At 42.5% G+C, this 26811-nt stretch overlaps 1 protein-coding gene across 1 annotated transcript in view; it reads left to right on the forward strand.

The window, feature by feature from the left end:
• Positions 1-26811, forward strand: part of LOC116825217 (nardilysin-like) — a 104039-nt gene that overhangs the window by 60134 nt on the left and 17094 nt on the right. Inside the window, exons 16-23 of the mRNA XM_075067619.1 lie at positions 4936-5040; positions 5310-5433; positions 6023-6109; positions 6767-6886; positions 14472-14523; positions 15703-15853; positions 19156-19283; positions 25518-25680. Of these exons, the coding sequence (XP_074923720.1) occupies positions 4936-5040; positions 5310-5433; positions 6023-6109; positions 6767-6886; positions 14472-14523; positions 15703-15853; positions 19156-19283; positions 25518-25680 (930 nt within the window). The remainder of the gene's footprint in view (positions 1-4935; positions 5041-5309; positions 5434-6022; positions 6110-6766; positions 6887-14471; positions 14524-15702; positions 15854-19155; positions 19284-25517; positions 25681-26811) is intronic.

Raw genomic sequence — 26811 nt, forward strand, 5'->3', positions numbered from 1 at the left:
TTCTTCTGTTTTCGCTAGGCCTAATTCCAATTCTCCAGCTGCTGTGACTACATTGGAGCGACTCCTGATTTACATTGGCATAAATCAGGTCAGAGTCTTTTGTTCAGGGCATAAAATAAGAACATAAAAAAATAAGAATGGCCGTACTGGATCAGACCAAAGGTCCATCTAGCCCAGTATCTGTCTACCGACAGTGGCCAACACCAGGTGTCCCAGAGGGAGTGAACCTAACAGGCAGTGATCAAGTGATCTCTCTCCTGCCATCCATCTCCATCCTCTGACAAACAGAGGCTAGGGACACCATTCCTTCCTCTGTCACGTCTGACAAATGGAATCTGGAGATAACTGAAGAAGGTTATGCCATTCAATTTGAAGCCCTTCTTCCACTCAATGCATTCTCCCCCTTCTATTTCTATTTAGATACCCATTTCATAAGACTGCGTTAAGATGGAGATTCAGTCCTCGTTAGAAGTGGGAGCATTAGAGAAAGTGCCAAGGAAGTTCAAGGGTCAACGTTCTATTCCAGATATTTTCTGATATCAAAGAAAGATGGAGGGCTTTGTCCAATATTAAATCTACAGAAACTCAGTGCTTTTATTAGAAAACAGTTCCCACTTGTTGATTCAAGTATCTCTCATGCCATCCCTTTCAACTCTAGATTGGCTTGCTGCTCTCGATCTAAAAAGTGCTTATCTCTGTCAGACCAAGGCATTGCAAATACCTTTGTTTCATTGTTGGACAAAGATAACTTCTAATACAATCTTTAATCTCTCTACAGCTCTGTCCCCTCCTCCCCCAGAAATTACAAAATACCTATCTGTGGTAGTGGCTTGTTTGACACAACGGGGTATTTTTGTATACCCTTATTTAAAAGATTGGCTCCATAAAGCATCATTAGAAGATGACCTTTCCAGAAACCTATGTTACACGTTTCCTCGTCAAGAAATTAGAACTCCATGATAAACATGAAAAAGACTCTTCAGCTACTTTCACAGTGGATTTGGGTTATAGGAGCAGTTCTCAACTCTCAGGAGGTCAGAGTATTTCTTCCAGAAGATATTTTTGAAGCTTCAATCTGCCAAAATGGTGGCCCATCAAAATCCTACTTGGAAAGTACAGCAGAACTCTATTTATCTGACCATTCATTATATCTGGCTCTCCACCTTAACCAGACAACCAGTGAACACAGGTCCAGAAGGGGGCGATCACTCCTGTGGCCACTAGATGGTGCAGCCGCATTGCAGTTTCCCATTCTTCAGTTTGTCTGGAGTTCTGATTAACCTACCTGGCCCTGGTCCCCATTAGAGCGAATTAACAGGGTTCTGCTGTATGTTCTTTCTAGGTTTCATGGGCCTTGTCTCTTCAGCCACTTGTGTTGTACTTTGTGCTCGGTTCAGAATGAGAAGTCAGCAGCATTGACTGACATTAAATTACAGACCAACTATAGACAGCACATTCACAAGATTGATCACCCTGAAAGATATACTGCTATCTTTGACATGGACTCAGTGTGCCAGTGACCTGGGAGCGGTGTTTATCCTTCCAGCTCTGTTGAAAACAATCACCTTCGTTGCCTCCAGCCAGGCATGGGGAGCACATTTCAACTAGTTAACAGTTTGAGGTAATTGGAGTACTCAGGAAAGGAGACGGCGTACAAATATCCTGGAACTGAGAAAAATTCATTGGGTTCTCACATCTTTTCTATATTGCATGCCGAATGAGGCACAGCATGCAGGCCATCACAGACAGCATGACAGCAATGTATTATATTAGCTAACAGCGAGGGGCTCATTCTTCTTTGTTATGAAAGGAAGCAGTGACATTATGGGACTGGAGTATCTAGCACAACATTAGGTAGCTGTATAACTAATAGGCAGTGACAACAGTCTGGTGGCGGGTCAACAGAGCAAAGATATAATGGAACTTCATGAGTGGTCGTTAAAGAAATTGGTGATAAACAAGATCTTCTCCCTGTGGGGATTCCTGGACATAAATCTGATCATGATCAAACAGAGTTCAAGGTGTCCCAAGTTTTGCTTGAGAGCAGGGAAAGTCAATCTACCCATTTTGGACTCTTTTCTCCTGAACTCGGGGAAGTGTCTGTTCTATGCTTTTCACCCTTCCCTCTCATCCATTGTGTGATTAAGTAGATGAGACAGAATGGAGCAAGGATAATTCTGGTTGCCAACCACTGCCACGGCAACAGTGGCACTCGGACTTCTTCAGCTGTCCCAGGGAGTATACAGACCTCTCCTGGTGTTACTGAACTTATTAACTCAGCATCTGGACCCTTAATCACTGCACCTGACTGCATCGGCTATAGAACTTGAATGGTCCTTGGAAAATCTTGCTCTTTAGAAGTGCAGAAAATATTGATTAACATTAGAAAACAAGCAGCAGTCACAGGTGGACTAGATTTGTGAAGTGAATAAGAGAAAAACATATTGATCAACACTGGCACACTAGTACATTATATTATTGAATACTTGATTCATTCAAGTCTTCCAGGTCTTTCCATTTCCTCCTTTAAAGGATATGTAGCAACTATAGTCCATTGAGCATTAACAGTTAATAAATCTATCTTGGCACAAAACAAAGTTAAGGAATTTATGAAGGGACTTGCCAATATGCAACTGCCTATAAAAGACCCAATACCATCTTGGGACCTCAGTTTAGTGCTAATGCAATTCATGAACCTCAGCTGGAAATGCTTCTCCAAGAAGAGAAAGAACTATAAGAAGGGAGAGTAGACACCCCAAATGATCACTTCCTCTTTACTCACGGCATTCACAAGACCTGAAGCAGCATTAGACTGGGGGAGGGATCCTGACTGAAGGAGATTCATCCAGTAAGACTGCTGAAATGTGGTGAGAGAGACTTTGCTTTGAATTTACTTCAGTTGTTAAGTTAGGCATTAGATACTTTTTATTTTTATTTTTCTTGTAATCTGTTCTGACTCTTATACCCTTGCATGCTATCAAGTATCAGAGATGTAGCCATGCTAGTCTGGATCTGTAAAAAGCGACAAAGAGTCCTGTGGCACCTTATAGACTAACAGACGTATTGAAGCATTTCCACTACATGCATCTGACGAAGTGGGTATTCACCCATGAAAGCTTATGCTCCAATACCTCTGTTACTCTATAAGGTGCCACAGGACTCTTTGTCATCTTATATCCTTGTTACTTGTATTCACTCAAAATCTATTCTTTTGTAGTTAATAAACTTGTTTTATGTTTGGTTTGAGGCATTTGGGAAACTCCATTTGGGATAGCAGGATTTGTGCATATAATTTTCTATTAATAAAATGACAGACTTTATATGAGCTTGTATTTTCCAGGAGAGAGCTACGCAGTAAAAGACTTACATTTCTGGAGAAAGTTTGGGGCTGGGAATTTGCTGCTATTATTCTGCAGTGTAATTCAAGAGAGGCTGGCTATCACACTCATACAATTTAACTGGGAGTAACTTACAAGCTGGAGGCTGTGTGAGCAGACCAGGAGTGGTAGCTTTCACAGCAAAGCAGTATAAAAGGCACTCCAGATTAGAGAACAGGACACAGCTGTTTATCGGTCCAGATTGTACCCTGGATAATGTCACAGTTGATCAGACACTTAATTTCATAGAGCAGTTCTACAGTCCCTGTTCAGTCAGGACTCTGAGTCCCATCTTGTTTGTGAGGTACAGCTTGCCAAACTGTCCTATGAGTGGGAATATGTAGAAGGTGGTCAAAGAAATGAAGGTTGGTTACTTGTAACTGGAGTTCTTTGAGATGAATTCTGTATATTCACACTCCTTCCTCACCGTTGTTGGAGTTCTAATAGAATTCTGACTCTGGGGAGGTTAGAAGAATGAACTGAGATGGCAAAGGGTGCCCCTTTTATAGCTTTGTCCTCAAAATGTTCAGGCACATAGAGGGGAAGAATAGGAGGGGTGCATGGGCACTGCTATGAGAAGGTTCCAGCATCTGAGTTGCATCTCCCTGCCCATCCCATGAGTGTGACTATTCAGAATCTATCTTGAAGAACTCTGTTTACAGGTAAATAACCTTCATTTCTTTTCTCAAGGATAATGGTGAGAGAAACAAGCTCAGAGACGGTCTCCATGCAAGGGGACCTAATCACTCAATTCCCTCGGATTTAAATGGAGGCAAATGTCCTCAGCACATCACAGGATCAGGCCATAAGTGAGGGAGCTGTCGTGGAGACATGGATTGTGTGAAATAGTTGATTATCTTGCTTGTCTCTGAAATAGTGTGGAGATTCATGCAGCAACACTGTATTTGACAGAACTCTTTCAACATGCCTACATACTTTTTACTACCATGGCTGCACCAGTGCATTCTGGGTTTCCTCAATACTATTTTTGAGAGCAATGCTTATAAGTAACTTCAGAAAGTAAGGCCAGTCTGAATAGTGGGATGGAGTTAGGCTAAATAATTGAATTAGTGCAGCAGTAATGATATTTTCTGGATTCCCCTCTGCACTGGTAAGAAACTATTGTAGACTTCACTGCATTAGTCACATGTAAGCTGTAGCCACTTTAATAAAACAACCAAAAAAACCGCAAAGCCCATCAACAACACGGACAGCTGCCATCTGTGAATATGAGGCATATGTGTGTTCCAACCAATGATATAGAGAAGACCATAATTCTAGCGAGGATAATATGGTTATTCTGTTTGTTTTTGTAAAAGTACATCAAACCTTATTATTTCTCTGTACTTAATCACTAGATAGATAGACAGAAGGGACCATTTTTTCATTGTATCTTCTTGAGGAAGGCCCCTCTAATGTTGCATAATTGTTTATGAATTGCATTTACACTCAATAACCAAAACCAAAACTCTGCAATGTAGCACACAAGCTGTACTCAGCAAAAAGTGTTAAGTTTTAGTTGTCTGTTGTGTGAAACACAATTTTATTCATTTTACAGGCTGATCCAGTTGATTATGTTGAAAGTCTTTGTGAGAACATACATATATTTTGTAAGGAGGACTTTTTGACAGGCGATCAGCTTCTGCTTGAATACAAGCCTGAAGTAAGTAGCACTATAGCTTTCAGTGTGTATATTTGAGCTGGACAAGTTATTTATTGAGAGTGTACAGGGAATTTAGGCATATTGAATCAGGTTTTCTAGATTAATTGGATCACTTTTATACTTTTTGGGTGCAGAAAACAAATTGCTTGGTTTAGGAGTTCATTTGTAGTCCTTTGTCTTCTGAACTTTCAGAGTAATTTAAAAATACAGTTGGACAGGAGTAGCTAAAGTTGCATTCTAACTGAGTTATTATTCCTTTATCTTTGTAGATCATTGCTGATGTCCTTAACCAGCTCCGCCCTGTGAGAGCAAACCTTGTTCTGTTGTCTGCTGCCAGTAAAAATAAATGTCATCTAAAGGAGAGATGGTTTGGGACACAGTACAGTGTGGAAGGTAAAATGACCCACTGAAGTGTTTAGAGATCTTTTAAAGTGCTCCTTGAGACCATTAAAAAGGTGACAGTGCAATGTGCAACCACACAGGAGTGAGAGTGGGAGAATGAATTCTCAACTGTGATCCTGACTTCATTATGAGTCAGTAATGGCTTGGGTGCTTTGTGCTTTGGCAACTCTCTTCTGTTTAGCATTAGCTGAGTCCAGTCCATCTGGCTTGAAGGGCGGAGTCCTTCTGATGAAGGAGAAAGAGGGATCGTAGTGAGCTTTCCTCCTCATCCCAAATAAATAATGAATGACGATGAAAATACATGTATTGAAGGTCAAGACGATGATGATGTGGTAACTTGCAATGCTAATGCACGCTGTTCTGAGTTACTTTTAAATATGCCTATTGTTTCTAATCCTGCTTGAAGTGAGTTTTAAGAAGGGTGTTAAGAAGAAGGGGTGAAGGTGCAAATAGACATACAGACAGAAACATCAGAAGGAAGGTATCTAGTTCTAGGGGTCAGCAACTAGGTATTGATACAGTGGCTACTGCCCTATTAAATCTATCTGCTGTTAACAGACTAATTTCATGTTTTTCACAGATATTGACAAATATTGGCGTGATTTATGGGCCAGTGACTTTCCATTAAATCAGGACTTGCACTTACCTGAAGAAAACAAATATATAGGTGAGTGAGACACTAGTATTTGGTTGGACTCTGTCATGTTTCTCTTCCCCATTCTGATCTTTTTCTTTTAAATGAATGTGTGGTTTCAAACTGTTCCTTTTGGAACTGAGAGAAAACATGGAAACATTTGTTTGTCTGAGCTTTTATTCAAGCATACTTTAGATAAGTTTAAATTTTAGGGCAAATTTAATCTGAAAAGGTCTGTTTTAAGATAGTCTTAGTGCATGGACCATGTAGCCCAACAGAGCAGCCATGATGCACTCATGAGTAGCTTGCATACAGCTATAGACCTGAGAATCTGCTTTATTGAGAGAGGCCGTGTTGTTTGGTTATCCCTGTTCTTTTGGGAAAAATAACAGACTCTTATAGCAACTGGATCTGTTATCAGAAGTAAAAAGAATGAAGAACTTATCTCTTGACTGAGACTTACTAGCCTATCTGTTATTCACTTCAGGGCCGGCTCTGGATATGAGCCAAAGATCTGGTATGGCATCTAAATTCATGACCTTTAGTTCCAGAAGTCAGTGTGCTAGTAAATACACAGTAGTGACATAGAAAAGAGGAGAGCAGTTTGTTGACAGTTTTGCAAGTTGCACACTTGTGCCAACGGTTGTGGATTTGAAATATAGTAACCCACATATTCTGTTTCTATATTAGCCACTGACTTCGCTCTGAAGCCATCTGATTGCCCTGACACAGAGCACCCAGTCAGAATTCTGAGCACACACCACGGCTGTGTGTGGTACAAGAAGGACAATAAATTCAAAATCCCCAAAGGTAACCCCCATTCGCTGATGTATTAAACCAAATGTGCAGAACAAAGCTTTTCCTGTGTGATAGTAGTGGCACCTAAATAGTACTGGCAATTTGTTTAGAATTAGGACTTGTAGCTCCTCTTTTTTTCTAAAATCCAGGCAGCACAGAACATCACTGTTGTTAAGTGCCAGTTGGCATTTCGGTTATAAACCCCCTTTTGTAAGTGTTTAACTCCTTATGGTGAGCATGTGGAATGCTGTTTCCAAGCCGTGTCTGTTGGGGAGTATGCAGGTTCCTAAATGCATTTTCTTACTTCACATGTCATCGTTATTATAAGGAAATGTGCACCTCTAACTGTCCCATTTCCTCCTTCACCACTGCAGAGGACAGAAGGGATCTATTTCTGTGCTCAGACAGTCATCCTCCAGGGTCCAAGAAGCAGATATTCACACCTGTGTTAGCACCAACCTCAGTAAAATGCTTGAATGCCAGGTCTTTTCAACCCAAGTCTGGGCTGGGGAGCTGCCAGCATCTACCAAGACTCCTGTGCCTAAGCCAGCTATGGTGCCTCTGACTGCTTTTATGGCACCAACTAAATGGACATCTACTTTGGCCCTAAAACCTACTAAAGGGTCAGCGACATCTACTGTGGCACTAACCCATCCCATCAGGTCCAGGCACTGACTTCTTGGCCCTGGGGGATGTTTCTAAAGACCCACCTGAAGAGAAGGAAAAACGTATGCACTCCAGCACTGAGTATACTCAACACAGGAGAAAGAAGAAGCACTGTGATTTTTAACCACCTGGCACTCTGACACAGGAGTCTCAGTGTCAGCATCATCAGAGCAGCACTCACAGCTTTCAGCACTGGAGGCCATGCTCCCAAGCAGGCTGGTGTGGTGTCTGAAGAAATTTCACCCATATAAGTTCCACAAACCCCTTCTGTTTCTCCAGGCCTTAGCCTTAGGCCCCTTCTTAGATTGTGGCTACTCCCTTGTACTTCAAAGACATTCCTGGTTCTGCCCCTCAGGCCTGACTACAGAAGCCCAGGGCCTCTTTAATGAGAAGACGAGTGAAAGTGCTTGAGAAGATCTTATCCTCCAGGGCCACAGCTAGATCCTTTGGCCTTCCCCAGCCCTCCAGTTCTTCTGAGAAGCATTCATCCTCTACTTCTGGGGCAATTCTGTGCCACTGCGTGTGGGAAGAATTCATATCCCCTGCAGATTTCTTTACTTCCCTGCAGAAGGAAGGGACAGGGAAGCAAAGGGAAGTTGCAAGAGCAGTCATGCATCACTCCCTAGCTGTGCAGGTACATAATTTCAGGCACCCAGAGCAGCCAGCAGAGAGGTAAATCACTGCAGGGCTGGGGAAACCCCAGCCAGTGACTCCTATCCTGAGCCGGGATCGGCTCCTAGACCCAACTCGGCTGGAGGCAGGAGAGGACAGCACTTCCTTTTCCCCTGCAAGGAGTGGCTGGGGCTGTGTGAAACCCACCCCCAGAAACCTCCCCCTGCTGCAGGAAGCTCAGCATCCTCCTCTGCTTCCTGCCCCATCGCTCCTCAGCTTCAAGAGAAGGGGTCACTGTACAGGGAGCTGCTCCCCCATCCACACAACCCCCATGCATCCAGACCTCCCATACCCAGACACCCCTGCCAAGCCTCACCCCGTACACCCAGAACCCCCCTAACCCTCTGCATCTGAATCCCACCCCACTGAACCTCAACCCCCACATCTGGAGCCCTCTACACCCAGGCTCCCTGCCTCCAGACCCCCATCCTGGCACCCAGACCACCCCAAACTGAGCTCCGTGCACTCAAACCCCCATCCTGACAAGCCTCACCCCCCTGCACTACCCTGAGCCCCCACATCTAGACTCCCATGCCACTGACCACCAACTAACTGCACCCAGACTCCCACCCCACCAAGCTTCACTCCCCCAGCACCCAGGCCCCCATGCTGAGACACCCAGACCCCTCCACTGAGCCCCAACCACCTTCATCTGGAAGCCCCTGCAGAGTTCCATTGCCCCTGCACCTGTACCCCCCCCAACGAGCCTCTGTGCATCCAGATCCCCCCCACATCTAGACCCCCTACTGAGCTACCTGTACCCAGATTGTCCCACATGGAATCCTCTTACTCCACACCTGGATCCCCCCACACTGAGCCCCTCGACACTTGGATCCTGCCTGGTTGAGCCTGCCTATCCCACACCTGGTGCACCTGGTGCAGAGAGGCAGGGCCTCAGAGTGCTTCTGGGGCAGGCCCAGGCCCTGTGCCGTGTCAGGGTAGGGTGCAGTCTCACCACAGAGTCTGTGCCCCTGGGGTGGGGAGGCTGCAATGTGATCTCCCACCTTTGTGCAGCTAGCGACCTGTGCTCCCCACTGCCATGCTGGAGCTTCTGCATTTATTTATTGAGAAAGAATTTTGCAGAATTTTTAATTTTTTGGTGCAGAATTTTTAATTTTTTGGCGTAGAATGCCCTCAGGAGTAATCCTACTGTCAGCCTTCCAATTGCAAAACAGGATTCATTAACAACTTTTTAGACCTACTACTTTCAAAGGAGGTTCTAATCACACCACACACAAGCCTACCGGAGGAGACGTCAACATTAGAAGAACAAAAACCTCCAGAATTCGTCAACACAGTTCACCTCCTCTTCCTTCAAGCAGCAGCTTTGATGATATGCTGAGGAGCAAAGTGACAATCTCTAGTTTCTCATCCAATAGCTCTGCATCTGATAAGAGAAAACCATGTGTAAGCAGAATCTCTTAGCAGGAGGACTCAGAACCAGCATAAATGGTCCTCGAAAGCCTCAGTGATTTCCGAGCTTTTCAGGAAGTGGGCATATCCAAAAGTGGACCTACTTGAATCTCAGGACAATACTGTATTGCCCACTGTAATGAAAGAAGGCATGCAGAGACAAAGTAATGGACACCTTCCTGGTGGAGTAAAGCAAAAGGGTGCAATAAAAAATCAAGCGCAGATCAAAAGTCAGGCTGGTAGCCGCAGCATGGCTCAAACAACACTGGTGTGTAAATCTTGTTAGAGCTATACAGAGAATCACCTCTCTTTCTGTCACTGTCTCAAAATCTCCTATCTCAGAGAAATGGACAAGTACTCCATCCCAGTCAAGAGACAGAGACCCTCTGACAACACAGAGGATAATTTGCTGATCATCACAGACAGACAGTCATGTTCAGAGAGGGTGAAAACTACACTGCTTCACTCTGGGAAAAGCTCTATTTTGAAATGCTTTGCCCATAGATGGAAAGGATTTCCCTCTTTTTTATTGAGTCAACAATTGGTCCCATCACAAGCTAGGATATTTCTGATTCTAGACGATGTGCTCCATCTAAAGTCTCATGGATTCTGCCTCTTCTTTGAGAGTCAACTTGTCATCTGTATCAGCATACCACCAGTGTGTTAAGAGAAGGCCGATTTTTTTCACACACTATAGTTGCTAGATTCTTAAAGATACTTGATAATACATTTCCTCCTACAAGGGAACCTCACCCTTCCTGGGACTTTTTATTATGTACTATTTGTGTTACCATAGTGCCTACGAGCCATTGCAATGTCAGGATCCCATTGTGCTAGGTGCTGTACAATGACAGAACAAAAACCTTACAATCTAAGTATAAGAGAAGAGACAACAGATGGATATAGACAAATGGGTGAGTATAAGGCAATATCAAAGATTCAAGAAAGTCCTCAAGTTAACAGTAAGAGATTCTTGTCAACTGCTGGGACACACGTCATCTTGAGACTCTGCAGTCCAGCATGCCAGATTATACCTCTGAGATCTACATGGATGGCTTTGAACAGTTTACAAACCAAACCAACACATACTAGGCAGGTTACTGTCATTTCCCCAATGTGTTCTACAATCATTCAGCTGATGAAAGGAACTGATCAAACCCCGCACAGCCATTCCATTCTTGCAGATTCCCCTACTACAATGATAACATCAAATGCTTAACTTTAAGATTATGGGGCACATCTGGGAACTCAGGGTACAGGGTAAATGCCTAAAGATGGGTGTCACCATATTTGGGGAGATCTCCCTGGCACCCAGCCCATGATACCTCCAGGTCCTGCTCCTCATCCCGGTACCGGTCTCAAAGCGTGAGGCATGGATCGCTGGTCTTCCATTGTGGATCTGCCAAGTGCCGGCAGTCACCAAGGTCCCCATGGAGGTGCACGTCCTGCTTGGACCAGTCCTCTTGTAGGTATAGGTGCGACTGCGATTATCACCAGCCATGAAGTTGCCGTTCCAGTGGATCCTGGTCGCCGGGTAGCAATTGCTCTGGATATGGTTCTGGTATGGAGCAAGGCTCCACATCGAGGGGGCAGATTCCCAGACCCTCGGTGCTGCCTACATCATTGGTACCAAAACCTGCCCAGTGGCCGGTCCTGTGGTACCCTTGGAACCTGTGAGGGTTCACCCAGCAATCCCAGCCTGCCCACTTGGTGTCGGATGCCTCGGGCAGGCTGCTGGCCTTGTCGACCCAACTCCCTCCAGTGCTTGAGGCCCCAAGGGATAAGACCACGCAAGTCCATGTGGACCAAGGGGAACAGCCTGCTGGACCACCAATGGCTACCATGGAACCAGTGGTATTGGCCTCCTCCTCCTCGTCACTGGCTGAGGCCATCATGGAGCCCTCTCACCTGGTTCCTCAGGATGACGCTAAGGCACACTTGGAGCTGTTGAAGAGGGTCACATCCAACCTTAGCCTGGAGGTGGAGGAGTTGGAAGAGCAAGCGGACTCCCTGATCGATGTCCTCTCCTCCACAGCCCCTGCTAGGGTGGCTCTTCCCCTTCACGAAGGGGTATTGAAGATACCCTTCTCTCTGCCCCCCATTTCCAAATGAGCAGAGTGTAAGTACTTTGTCCCAACTAAGTGGCATGAATACCTTTACTCCCATCCTGACCCAAATTCCCTGGTGGTCAAGGCAGTTAATTACAGGAAATGTCAGGGGCAACCCGGAGCTGCCCCCAAAAATAAGGACTCCAGGAGATTGGATTTGTTTGGACAGAAAATGTATTCCTCATTTAGCTTACAGTTGAGGGTGGCCAACCACCAGGCCCTCCTTGGCTGCTACAACTTTAATATGTGGCAAACCGTGGCCAAGTTTGAGAATGCCCTCCTGGAAGGTTCCTGTAAAGCATTCCAGGCGATCCTCAATGAGGGGACAGCTGCTGCCAGGGCGGCCCTTCTAGTGGTGTCTGACGTGGCAGACTCCTCCGTCCGCACCATGGCGTCTGCCATCTCTGTGCGGCGAGCATCCCAGCTGCTCCTCTCCCGGTTGTCCTCTGAGGCTCAGCAGTCGATTTAGGACCTCTCCTTTGATGGCCAGGCCCTGTTTGCAGAGCAGACGGACAAAAAATTACATGGGCTTAAGGACTCCCGAACCACCCTGAAAGCCCTGGGGCTCTACGTTCCTGGCCCAGCACGTAAGCAGTTCAAACTGCAACTACCTCAGGGGCAAGGGAGCCAGCCCTGGCAAGACCTGCTGCACAAAAACCCCGAGTACTATAGACAGCGTATGAGCCACTCGCCCCCACCCTCTGCCTAGTCAGGCTCGACCCACTCCAAGCAAGGAGCTAAAAAGTCATTTTGAGAGTGCGCCTGAGAGTGACCACCCAGTCTAGTCTCTGGATGAGATTTTTCCCAATTTTTTGCAACTACCTTTCCTTTTTCCTCCCAGCATGGTCAACGATAACTTTGGAGCACTGGGTCCTCAGTACGGTGGTGCACAGCTACACCCTCCAATTTATTTCCACACACACACCCATGCCCCTCCCCGTCCATCTTCAGGGACCCTTCTCACGAGAGGTCCAGGGGCTCTTACAGCTGGGGTGGTGGAGGAGGTTTCTATTCCCGGTATTTTCTGATCCCAAGGGTCTGAGGCCAAGGGTGGTCTGCATCCCATCCTGGACCTGTGAGACCTCAACAGATACCTAAAGAAGCTAAAGTTTCGCATTGTCTCCCAGGCCTCCATTATCCCATCCCTGGATCCAGGAGTGGTGCTACTGGTGCTACTGATGCCACCCTCGACCTGAAAGACGCATGCTTTCACGTAGCGATATTCCCAGGACTCAGCCACTTTCTCCGTTTTATGGTGGGTTTGGCCCACTACTAGTTTGCGGTCCTACCGTTTGGCCTGGCTAAGGATGTTTACCATGTGCATGGTGGTAGTCACGGCCTACCTCAGGTGTCGGGGTATCCAGATTTACCCGTACCTTGACAGCTGGCTAGTCAAAGGCAGCTCCAAGGCTCATGTCCAATGCAACGTCAGTGTACTACAAGTCACATGCCGCTCCTTGGGACTATTGGTTGTCCACATTAGTTCCAGTTCAAAGGACAGAATTCATTGGGGTCGTGCTTGACTGCACCTACTAGGCCACATGGCAGCTTGCACATATGTGGTCCGCCATGCCAGGCTCCGCATGTGGCCCCTGCAGCAATGGCTGGCGTCAACCTATTCCCAAAACAGGGACCACCTGAAAAGGATCGTCACCATTGATGATTCTCATCTCGCTGCAGGGTTGGACCAATCGCGAGAAGGCCCTGGAAGGAGTACCGTTCGACTGTTTCGCTCCATCTGTTGAGATATAAGACCGTTTGGGCCTTATTTCACCAAATATAAAATGTAGATGACATTTATCTTCCTCACAGGATTGTTGTGAGGTGTAGCCCATTAATGTTTGTAAAGAGATTGGAGAATGCTGAATGGTAAGAGCTATAGAAGTATAGATTGTTAAAAATAATGTACCTCTAATACAGTGACATTATAGCTGATGCTATTGTTTTCTTCTTATTAGTACAGGAGAATCTGCAGTATCTCTGATACCACTGTTTAATAATTGCTTGGCAGGTGTTGCTTCTTCTAATGGAGTAACTGAGGATAGAATTTGGCACCAAAAGTATATTACAGGTGACAGTGCCTGAGAGGGAAAGAACTAACCTTGAGTTAATCTTGTAGTTTTAAAAAACCGAAACCAAACCAACTTCTCTTTTCCCCCTGTAAACTGAGGAAATGTGATCTGGAATCATTGAGAGCCAATAAACATGAAAACTGTTTCCATTTTTGCTGTTCTGCTCAGAAACATGACTCATTTTAATTTTTAGTGAGAAACTTTTTAAAGTAGAGTATGTATAATTATAGGTTTTTTTGTTGTACAGCACCTTTAGGTTGTTTTAGAAAGAAAAGTGTAAAATTAATTTATGTAAGCAAACATACAAAGATACAGTACTTGCCCTGAGTAATTTTATCCTGTATAAGAACTATAGCTGTTGTCACTAAAAATGTGTGTTCCTTAAGTATCCTGTATTATAAAGCAATATTTTGCAAGGTGAAATACAACTTTATGCTTTTGTTTTAATCTTCAGTTAAAAAGATTATATTGAGTAAGTGCTGGAGGGCTAAAATTTGTATGGTGATAACTTAATACAGATAAAAATACCATCTCTGAATAACCATTTATATGTAGTTCATAGAAAATTAACTGGAGATAAGAAATGGTTTGGAGAAAGAAATACTTACATGTTTGAAGCTGCCATTGTTTCTACAGTTGCTCATATCAACCTTTTTCAAATTTCAGCTTACATATGTTTCCATCTGATCTCCCCACTGATACAGCAGTCTGCAAAGAGGTAACGTTTTATCTTTCTCTTATCTGTCTTACAGAACAAGATACAACTATAATTGTAGTATAGTATTAGCAGTTAAAATTCCTCTGCAGTGAAAAAAAAACCTCATAGACCTTCCTTTGAATGAAACAAACTTCAGGATCATAGAAATCACAGAAATGTAGGGCTGGAAGGGACCTCAAGAGGTCATCTTGTCCATCCTTGGTGCTGAGGCAGGATTAAGTATACCTAGATCATACCTGACAGATGTTTGTCTAATCTGTTCATAAAACCTCCAATGATGGGGATTCCACAACCTCCCATGGTAATTTATTCCAGGATTTAACTATTCTTATGGTTACAATGCTATTCCTAATATCCAGCCGAAATCTTCCTTGCTGAAAACTGAGCCAATTACTACTTCTCTTACCCTCGGTGGACATGGAAAACAATTGGTCACCATCACTTTTATAACAATCTTTTACATATTTGAAATCTGTTATCATGTCCTCTTCATCCTTTTCTTCTCTGAACTAAACATGCCCAATTCTTTCACCCTTTCCTTGTAGGTCATGTTTTCTAAACCTACCTTTTTGTTCTCCTCCTCTGGATCCTATGATTCTGTACATATTAATTCTCCATTATAGCACTTCCAATGCTAAATAAAACTGTGAGTCTCCCAAATGCCTTTACATAAATAGCATTAACACATAATTTTCTATATTAACACCCCAATATTCAACAAACAAATTTTACTGAAAGCTGTCATGTTGCCTTAAAAAATCCATTATTTATACCTGTTAGGTTTTAACCCACATATCCTGCAGTAGTCGAGTTGCTTGTTATACTATCCTGAAATACTTTGTAATTTGAATAAGTTTTTCTTTTGATCTAAAAATATTTTAAATTTAATCCCCCAAAAAACTACTAAGTAGTTTTGTGTGCTTGCTGAATAAAGAGAAATACAGAACCCCCTGTTTCAGGTTTTTGCTTTGCCCAGGGGAAAAAATCTCTGTAGAAAAATAAATGTTTTTGTACTGTGTTTTACATTCTAAATTTTAAATGTTTTTAGCTGCCCAGTGAAATAATTTGTTTCTATTGGACACTTTTTTTATCTGTATATTCTCAAACCTATTGGCTTTAAGGCTGTTTTTTTTCACTTTCCCTTATTAATTCCCACCCTCACTTTCCTCATTCATACAGTGTGGTACTTTTTGAGACTTTTGTGAATATCCTTTCTCACAACCTTGCTGAACCAGCATACGAAGCTGATGTTGCTCAGCTGGAATATAAACTGGTATCTGGAGAGCATGGTTTGGTAATTCGAATGAAAGGATTCAATCATAAACTACCTGTAAGTATTATTGCTATGTCCTCCTTACTACAGATCAACTAGCCTTTTGCTGACTGTCATTTTCTAAACAACTCTTTGGTGCATTGGGGCATGAAAATCCAGTTAAAAGAATCTGAAAGTAACAAAATCTGGCATGCTTTATTTTATCTTAACCAAAGTTTTAAAAAAGATTATTTTTTAATTGTATGGGCTGATTAAGATATCTTTGTCATGTAATAGCAAACTAACAATGAACCAGGAAGTTGCCATCTTTGCTCTCTGAGATATACGGAGTTTGAAACAGGAGAAGGGCGGCTGAGCATGTGAACACAATAAAGAGACAGGAGTATTTTAAATGTTTTGTAAGGAAAGTTGTCATTTTGAAAGGTGCCTCACAATGGTTTAATATTTATATACCATACCAAATAACAGAAAATATGATGTAGACATTAAACCTCTACTTTCTTTATTGTATGCATTTGCGCGCGCACACACACTCAGCTTTCCTTAAAAATATTTGAATATTTGTTTATTTAATAGCTATGTGATTATATCCCATTATGTAATGCCTTAGAACTCTTATTGAAAAGATATATACTTTGTGTTTTTCAAATAGCTACGTATGCAGATGTGAAGAACTTTAGCTTCTAATTTTCTTTACTTTAAAGCACTGGATATGTGGAGTTATAAACAACCTTAATTATAATTTAAGTTTTCATAGCTTTTTGTAAATACTGATCATGTCTTTCTGTGATGTGCGTGTAAATGTAATCGTATTAATATCTTTTGGGATGAGGTTTTTTTTAAAAGTATGTGCCCACTGATAAGGTCTGAAGGCCATGGGGATTTGGGGCAGAAAATTAGAAGGGGTGACTCCACTAGGAGGACTGCAGTAGGAGCACAACTGGTGCACTCTGCAGACAGCTGTGGCTTCTGCTTAGCCACTCCAGACAAAGATGGACAAGATGCAAGTTCCCCCCTGACTGTAGGAGTGTCCTAGAGACTAAGGCAAATGGTGAGGGGGATCTGTGGGGAGGTATAGATACCCCATGTCATGTGAAGTTGGAGTGGGAGACAAAGAATGCAACATAGAAGAGAGCAAGAAGGGTGAGCTACCATCAGGAGAGGGAGCAGATCTGGGTCAAGGGAGGAGTATGGTGGTGCATTGGCTGGTGAGCAACAGGCAATGCCTGGTAGGCTGCACGGACAACAGCCTTGATGGGCATATCAGTTGCTGGCTGCTGCTGATTTGCTCAGTGTGACAGGATTCCCTAGCCACGTGAAGAATCTTTGATATAGGATGAACTCCACCAACCTGTGGTGTAGAAGATCAGTTGCAAACGCAGCCACTGATGACAGGATCCTTACATATTGAAAAAATTATTTTCTCGGTAATGTTAACAGTAGTTCCAGCTCCCATGATTTTTTTTTTTTGGGTGCATGATGGGATTTCACAAGGTGCTGGAGTTTGGCTTGTGATAACCTCCAGCCCCCTCAGGAAGTTCAGCCTGCCAAAAGCTGACAGAATCTCTTCCCTCCACTTGCCGTTCTCACAGGAATGGAGGAGGGAGCAAAGAGTCCAGCAGCTCAGTGCAGTTCTGCTCCCTCCTTCCTGGTCCATTGTGCCTGCCGTTCTCACCGGAGGGGAGGAGAAGAAAGGAGCAAGGAGCCCAGCAACTCAGGGCAGCTCTGGCTCTTCCCCTTCCCCCTCTCCTGCCACTGCACTCTGCCTGGGAAGGGCAGAAGGGGGTAAAGAACCCTGGAGCTTGCCGTGCTTCGTCTGCAACGGGGAAGATGGAACCCTGCTACAGCCCCCCCAGCCCCTAGGACTGGGAGAGAAGGGTGAAAACACTAGGAAGAGTAAAGGTGGTGGTGGGCAATGGGTTGTGGTGGCTGGGCTGAACTGAGGAGGCTGGGGACTGATGTGGGGGCTGAACTTGGTGGGAACAGAACTAATGGGGAGATGGAGGAAAGGATTAATTGCTGGGGAGGGTGGGTGGATGTGGGGTGAGAGCTCCTGCAGCAGGGGCCAAAATCACCTTACTCTATACATTTGCAAGAGTGGGCAACGCTAATTCTCTCTCTTACTTACACACACTTGCTGTAGCTGAGGTCTGCCCTGTCATGAGTAATTAATATGTGAAGGGAGGCCTTATTTCTTGAAGGATAGAATTTGGAAGGTAAACATCATTAGGCTGAAAACAGAATGTACTAAATAAGATCAGTAACTAGGTTAGTAGGCTAAGATGACAGAATATCTGAGCCAGCTAAGGTAAGAGGGAGAACACCCGGGAAACCATTTGCTAACAGTGGAAAAGATAAATTGGGAATATAGAGAGAAGGTAAAGAATAGTTCGAATGTGGAGAATGTATTACAGAGCATGCTGCACGTGGATTGGTTCCTGAACAGTAAGCAAGTCAATCCCAAAATGTGTGATGCAATGTAGTGTGTAAATGTATATAAAGAAAGAGGTTTTCGGTGTAACACTGAATGCGTGGTACACCCTATATCCATCCTGTACGCTTGACTCTGATCAACTCAGTGTAGCTTTGCTGTACGCCAAATAAAGGAACCTGACTGAGGAAATCTGGAGTCAAACTAAGTTTTTTGGACCTCAGAGAACTGGATAAAGTGTTCTCCCAGAGCTGAACAAGATGTTTTGGATAAACTGAGTGGAAAAGGTCTTGAAGAGAAAATGCATTCATGCATGTGCGCAAATGGCAGGGGAAATTCAAAACTCAAAGGACAGACCTAAAAAACACAATGTAATCTTCTTTTAAAAACTCAGGATTTTTTGAGCCAATCTCATGATTTCTGTGTGTCTGTCTCATGAGTTTTGATCTCTTGAAGTTGGCAATACTGCATTAATTCACCTAAATTACAGACACAGCAGTCAAAATATTTGTGCAGTGTGGGTGAGTTTGACACTAGGAGAACCTTAACTTTCATTTTCTGAGTTTTATGCATTTAATTTATAACATTACAATAAAACAAAACTGCATTTTACATTATTAAAAATTAGCTATTTAAGAAATAGTTAATTTTCTTTTAACTGATTTAACAAAATTCTTCATTTATCTGAATGCTATGAGCCTGAGATGTCCTAGCAATTGGGAGCTTATTCTTATCCAATTAATGTATTTATTCAGGAGCTTATTAGAATGTTTAATAGATCTACACAGTGCAGTTTATGTTGATCCATGGATTATTAAATGAGTCTCCTTTTTATATAAGATATAATTCAAAATAATCCTCTTTGGCAGAAAATATTCTTCTGTTTGGTAAAAATCATTCAGAAAACAATATTTTATTTTCTTTCCAGCTGCTATTTCAGCTCATCATTGACCAGTTGGCTGACTTCAGTTTTACTCCAGCGATTTTTGAGATGATAACAGAGCAGCTAAAAAAGACTTACTTTAATATTCTGATCAAGCCAGAGATGCTGGCCAAGTGAGTGTCTGTGAGAAGGCTAATTAGATAGATTGGTTGTAGGGTGGAGGTACACGCAGAGTGGAATCTTCTCTGCTTTAACTGTATTGTCATTGTAGCAGCTGCAGATATTTACTTTCTTCCAGTTACAAATTACTATGCAGTATTTTGCACTGTCTTAGTGAATAAAATGAATCCCTGCGTAATATTTAAATTCTTAGAGCACAATACTTAAATTGTTGCCTACTTCTGCTTTGTAATACGTGTCTGGTGCTAATAATCAAATGCCAAAACATGGATATTTACTCATTGTAGATAAGGCTGTGTATTGGGCAGATTACAAAGTAATTACTATACACCAGGGTAAAGGAAGAGAGAGTGTTACTGGTTTGGAAGGGATGTGTGAACTATTTTCTGGATTTCTCAGTGACACACTGAGGGTTTGGCTGAAGAGTGTTGGAAATCTATTTTTTTGTGCTTGTGGGTGTTATATAAAAAGCTGGAACTGATTAACTGGCTGGAGGAAAAATAATTCTTACAATGAAAGTCTAATAAACATTGATACTATTTTTGTAAACTGCTACAGCTAAAACTCTTGATATGCATGAGACAATGGTGTAGGACGCAAGTGTTAAGGTTTATTAGGAACATTTTGGAAAAGGAAGAGCTTATACAGGAAGGATGGACTCCACCTAAACCAAAATGGAACTTGTCAGATTGCTGACAAGTAAAATTAAAAAGATTGTAGAGGAGTTTTAAAACTAAGGGCTGGGAGAAAGCCAGCAATTGTGGAGGAGCACGTGGTTCAGAAAGAGACATCGTTTAAGGGAGGATTTATTAATGGGGATTCTCTATTTCCTAGTAAGAAGGTGAGGATGGAAGTTGATAAAGTACAGGTAGGAACTGAAGAGAAACAGTGAAATGACAAAGAGTTTCATTCAATTACATCACATAGTGGTAGACAGCTAAAATTTTGTAACTGCTTGTATACGTATGCTAGAAGGCTAAATACTAAGATCGCTGAACTTGAGTGCCCTGTATTAAATGAGTATATTGATATAATTGTCATCACAGAAACTTGGTGGAATGATGATAATCAATGGGACATGGTAATACCATGGCACAAAATATATAGGAATGACAGAGTGGGTTGTGCTGGTTAGGGAGTGGCACTACATGTGAAAGAAAGGATAGAGTCAAATATAATAAAAATCTTCAGTGAATCAAACTGTACCATGGAATCTGTATGGGTAGAAATTCCATACTTGAATAATAAAAATATAGCAATATGAATATACTACTGGCTACCTGACCAGGATAATGATTGTGAAATGCTCAGGGAGATAAGAAAAACTATAAAAATAGAAAACTCAATAATAATGGGGGATTTTAAGTATCCTCATCTTGTCTGGGTACATATCACCTCTGGATGAGATGCAGAAATAAAGCTTCTTGACACCATAAATAACTGCTTCTTGGAGCAGATAGTCCTGGAACCCACAAGGGGAGAGGCAATTTTTTATTTAGTTCTAAGTGGCACACAGGATCTGGTCCAAGAGGTGAATATAGCTGAACCTCTTGGTAATAGCAACTATAGTGGAATTAAATTTAACATTTGTGTATGGGGGAAAATGCCAAAGAAACCCACCACAGTATTATTTAACTTCAGAAAGGGGAACTATATAGAAATGAGAAGGCTAGTTAAATGGAATTTGAAAGGTACAGTCACAAAAGTGAAAACACCATAATAGAGGCTCAAATTAAATGTATACCCCACACTGAAAAACATAGTAAGAGGACCAAAAAAGTGCTGCCATGGCTAAACAACAAAGTAAAAGAAGCGGTTAGAGGCCAAAAGGCATCCCTTAAAAATTGGAAGTTAAATCCTACTGAGGAAAATAAAAAGGAGCATAAATTCTCACAAATTAAGTGTAAACGTTGTCATAAACAGATAGCTAAGGATTAATGTCTCTTTTACCTGTAAAGGGTTAACAAACAGGGAACCAAACACCTGACCAGGGGACCAATCAGGAAACAAGATACTTTCAAATCTCAAAGGGAGGGAAGCCTTTGTTTGTGGTTTTTGGGTTTGGTTTTGTTCTCTCTGGGTCCTGGACAGAATTGGAGGTGAAACCAGGTTTCTGCCAATCTCCCTGCTACAGTCTCTTATCTATTCAGAATAGTGAGTAAGTAAAGGCGGTTATACTCTTTTTTTTATTGTTTTGCTGTATTTGCAACTGTGTATCTGGCTGGTGGAGTTTTAATGTGTATTTGGCTGAAAGTATCTTAAATTGTATTTCTCTGGAGAGAGCTTTCTTTCTATTGTCTATAAGCTAAAAAACCCTGTATATTTACCATCGTGATTGCAGAGACAATTTTTATGTTTTCCTTCTTTTATTAAAGTTTTCCCTTTTTTTTAGAATCTAATTGAGCTTTTGGTTATCTTGTATAAGACTCTAGGGGAAGGAAAGACAGGGGGGAGAGGAAATCTGCTCTCTGTGTTTCTCTCTCTCTCTACGGAAGAAGAGGGGGGAAGGGAAGTGGGTTATTTCCCTTTGTTATGAGACTCAAGGAATCTGAGTCTTGGGGTCCCCAGGGAAGGTTTTGGGGAGACCAGAGTTCATCGGGCACTCAGAGTCCTGATTGGTGGCAGCGCTACAGGATCTAAGCTGGTAATTAAGCTTAGAGGATTCATGCTGGTACCCAAATTTTGGAAGCTACGGTTCAGATTTGGGAATTATACCATATGACAAACGTACAGTTAGGCAGGCCAAAAAAGAATTTGAAGAGCAACTACCCAAAGACTCAAAAATTAAAAGTACTCCAAAAGCAGGAAGCCTGGCAAGCAATCGGTGGGGCCACTGAATGATCAAGGTGCTAAAGGAGCACTCAAGGAAGATAAGGCCATTATGGAGAAGGTAAATTAATTCTTTGCATCGTTCTTCACTACTAGGGGCGTGAGGGAAGTTCCCACACCTAAGCCATTCTTTTTCAGTGACAAATCTGAGGAACTGTCCCAGATTGAGTTGTTAGTAGAGGAGGTTTTGAAACAAATTGATAAAGTAAGCAGGACCAGATGATATTTACCCAAGAGATCTGAAGGAACTCAGATATGAAATTGCAGAACTGCTAAGTGTGGTATGAAACATATCTTTTAAATCAGCTTCTGTACCAGATGACTGAAGGATTGCTAATATGACACCAATTTTAAAAACGTTTCTAGAGGTGATCTTGTGAATTACAGGCCAGTAAACGTAACTTCAGTACCAGGCAAATGGATTAAAACTATAGTAAATAACAGAATTATCAGACCCCTAGATGAACTGGATTGGTTGGGGAAGAGTCAACACAGCTTTTGAACAGGGAAATCATGCCTCACCAATTTATCAGAATTCTTGGAGGAGGTCAACAAACATCTGGACAAGGGTGATCCAACGGATAGAGTCTACTTGGCCTGTCAGAAAGCCTTTGACAAGATTCCTCACCAGAGGTTTTTAAACAAAGTAAGCAGTCCTGGGATAAGAGGGAATGTCCTCTCATGGATCAGTAATTCATTAAAAGATAGGAAACAAAAGGTAGGAATAAATGGTCAGTTTTCTGAATGGAGAGAGGTAAATAGCGGTATCCTCCAGGGATCTACACCAGGGCCAGTGCTGTTCAACATATTCATAAATGATCTGGAAAAAGGGGTAAACAGTGGGGTGCCAAAATTTTCATACGGCACAAAATTGTTCAAGATAGAGCTAAGTCCAAAGCAGATTGCAAAGAGTTAAAAAGGAATCTCACAAAACTGGGTGACTGGGCAACAGAATGGTAGATGAAATTCAGTGTTGATAAATGGAAAGTAATACACATGGGAAAACATAATCCCAGCTATTCATACAAAATGATGGGATCTAAATTAGCTGTTTTCAAGGAAGAGATCTTGGATTCGTTATAGACAGTTCTCTGAAAACATCCTCTAAGTGTGTAGCAGCAGTCAAAAAAGCTAACAGAATGTTAGGAATTATTAGGAACGTGATAGATAATAAGACAGAAAATATCATAATGCAATTATATCGATCCATGGTGTGCCCACACTTTGAATAGTGAGTGCAGTTCTGGTCACCCCATCTCTGGAGTGATGCCCCTTGTACTGTGCCATGTGGACATCACTCCAGAGGGCGCTAGAGCCTGTCCCCTATGGATCCTGTTGAGGGAAAAAGTTCTGGCACTAGTGCATGTGGCAAGCACACACCTAATATGGAATGGACATAATATGGAATAGACATGAGCAACACATCTCGAAGAACACTATGGAAAAGGGGACTGTCTTTGCTTTAATCTAAAACTACTTTTTTTTTTAAGATCTCAAGCACACCCATACATATGCTGTTGCAGTAGGTTTAGAGCATCTCAAAATATTTTTATTTACCTAAATCTAAGAGATAGTTTTGAGGAATCAGCAGCCAGGCTTCAGGGAACCCCCATCTTCTATCTGGCTGCTGGTGAACTTAGATATCAGATACTTGCCCAAAGAAAACGTCCTTGAACTGCTCCAAAGCACCCTTTCTACTAAACTTTTTATAAATTTTCTCCAGACAAAGTGCATAATTCATAATAGCCTCTAACAGTCTAACAATTTCTCTAGTAACAGACAATAACAGTTCATTATTCTCCTTAGCAGCAAAGTATTTCTAGTAAGAACAATAAACTTCCAAATTAGAGGCACCTAAAACCAAGGTCTTTGTCTAAACATTCCCTCTATTTTACTTCTTGTCCTAACCTCCCATTCTGATAGAAAAACTGCAAACATGCAGCTATTTGGCTTTTCCTCTCAGGGCCTAAGATTATCCTAGCTCTGTGATGTTTGGTTTTCAGTTGACAGTGGCTGAACACACAAGATGGTTGACTACAGTACTGTCAAATTCTGGGGTACATGCAGGAATATCAAATTCAGGAGTATAAAACCAGCATGGCCCCGCCTGCCCTTCAGTTCCTTCTAACCACTGAAGATGCAGCAAGCTTGGATCACATTCAGTTTCCTGCCACTTTCCTCATGAATTTTTCGTTTCTTTTTTTTCTGCCCTATGGAGACAAATGTTCTTTACAGTAAGACTGTCATTTAATCACATTTTTTAAAAGAATAAAAAAAGGAGAGTTCCGAGGACTGCTTCATTCACTCCTCCTGATGTGGGAGGCTCCTCAGACATAGTTAGTTAAGCTAATACAGCATATGTTCAGTGTCAACTTTGAAGATTTTTCCAAGCTGCAAAATCCATTTCTTCTTCCAGGAGTGCCCCTGTGGATGCTCCATTTTAGGTAATTGTGCACCACTGCACTTGTAATAGGAGATTTGTGGTAGCAATGCCTGGTTGGGTTGCACATGTGCTGTCCCCATCTTGTGCCACTTTAAGCGGTTACATAGCACTGTGGAACCAACCCCTCCCCAGCCCCCTCAGTTCCTTGTCTACTGCCTTTGGCTTTGCCTTTCCAATTTCTGAACATCATTTTTGAAGTGTATGGACACCAGAACTGGACATAGTATTCCAATAATGGTCCTATCAATGGTGCATACCTCCTCCCTGCTCTTAGTAGCTGTTCTGCTGCTTTACATCCTAGAATCCCATTAGCCCTCATAGCATATTTGGGTTCATTTCTGTTTTCTCCAGGCTTGATATTGCTGAGAGATGCTGCAGCGGGGGGGTTGTAGGGCTGGCTTCAGCTCTTATTGGTTGGACCTTATAATTAACCCTGTGCCTGTTCAGTTTTCAAATATATAGAGTGAAAATTTCAGATGTTTTTATTAATATGTTCTTCTATTGTTTAAACAGTCTGTGCTACTCTGCAGTTCTGCTTCTGATGACAGCTCACTTTGTGGAGTTCCTATAGCGGGCTGAGTAAAACACTAGCAGTCTGAAATAGAGGTCCACAGAGATAAATAAGTGGTCTAGAAAAGAAAAACAATCTGCACTGGGACACACCCTGGTAAAATTGAAAAGCAGTATACAGTTGTTATCCTGGGAACAGTATTTAAGTCTTCCCCCAGGGACGTTTCAAAGCAGTTGTGCCACAGAGGTCTCAGGTTACCAGAGACATTTTGGAGCTGACTGAAGCTCTATGCAGATTAACCAGTACTTTGGTATTTCTGGTTAGGATTAGCTGAACTTTTGCTTGTCACAGAGCTTGGGTAGAAGTTCAGGATTTAAAGACCCTATTGGGAAACACATTCTGAATCGACAATTAAAACTATTCTTTTTTTGTTGTTTCTTACAGAGATGTGCGTTCTTTAATTTTGGAGCATGGCAAGTGGTCTATGATAGATAGATACAGGAGATTAATGAAGGGCCTTGACACTGAGTCGCTCTCGTCCTTTGTTAAGGGCTTCAAATCACATCTGTATGTGGAGGGGCTAGTGCAAGGAAACTTCACAAGCAGAGTGAGTACTATTCTCAGCAGCTGAAGCCTGAAGTCTATGTTAATTGGTCAAACCACTACTTTTAAAGGTTGTTCAAACACAGTTGCCTCAAACCCCATTTATAACACTGGTTTGCCAGCGTATAACTTTGCTTGCGCTAGCAGTTTTAGGGATATTTCACACCAGTGCAGCTCACCTTGTTAACACTGTGGGACATCAAATGTAGACTGGCCACTGAAGATTTTCCCCCCATGTTGTTTAAATATGCTTAGTAATTTTTAGACTCTGTGATGGTAAAAAAGGCCAAAGCCTGTTCGTACTTGTGCTCCCATTGTTTGTTACCAGTGGAGCTCCCCTGGTGCTGGTACAATGGGGAAAATTTCCCTAAAACTGCCAATGTAGATACAGCCTATGTAGCAAGGTCAAACCATATTAAACCCTGCTAGAGTCCAACTCTGTTATATTTACTCACACAAAACTCCTACTGCAGTTAGTGAAGGCTTTTTCCTGGGGACTGCTGGATCCAGCCATAGGTCTGGCCGAGTCTAAATGGCTATTTAAAACATGGATATAACAGGGTTTGGCCCCATTGATGCAATGTCACAAACATTGTTATGTAGTCAATGAGTATGGGTGATGAACCCACTTGCTGTCTTCACTTTGTGTTCATCAGTTTTATCTTGACTGGTAATGTTTGTTCTTGGATTGTCAAGCCTTTTGGGAAATACACCACTAAATTGGTGGGAGTGGGGATTCTTGTAATGACAAACATGAGCATTGGCTTTTAGGAGAATTTGAGGTTTAGCTATGGGTATTATGGAGTCTTTGAGATGTTTTGCACTAAGTGCTGTAGTTTGTGAATTAAATAAATTTCAGGACCCTGGATGCCTTGCAGTTGCACAGTGAGGTCCTGCAGCACTTACCATAAACTGCTCTTTTTCTCTTGTTTGTTGGCACTGCCTCAGCAGGGGCCCAAGCTGCTCCTTTGCAGATTCCCACTGACTCCTTTTGTGCATATCCCTTGCAGCTTAGAATCTCAGAAGACTTTGTAAGTCATTTCTCTCATTTCCTTTCTTCTTTCCTGCCTTCCACGTTGGCCTTGTTGAGAGGCTACAAACTCCCAAACAAGAGACTGGATTGGAGATGCCTGTT

The sequence above is a fragment of the Chelonoidis abingdonii genome, chromosome 7 (assembly GCF_003597395.2).
Source record: "Chelonoidis abingdonii isolate Lonesome George chromosome 7, CheloAbing_2.0, whole genome shotgun sequence".
NCBI classification, from domain to species: domain Eukaryota; kingdom Metazoa; phylum Chordata; order Testudines; family Testudinidae; genus Chelonoidis; species Chelonoidis abingdonii.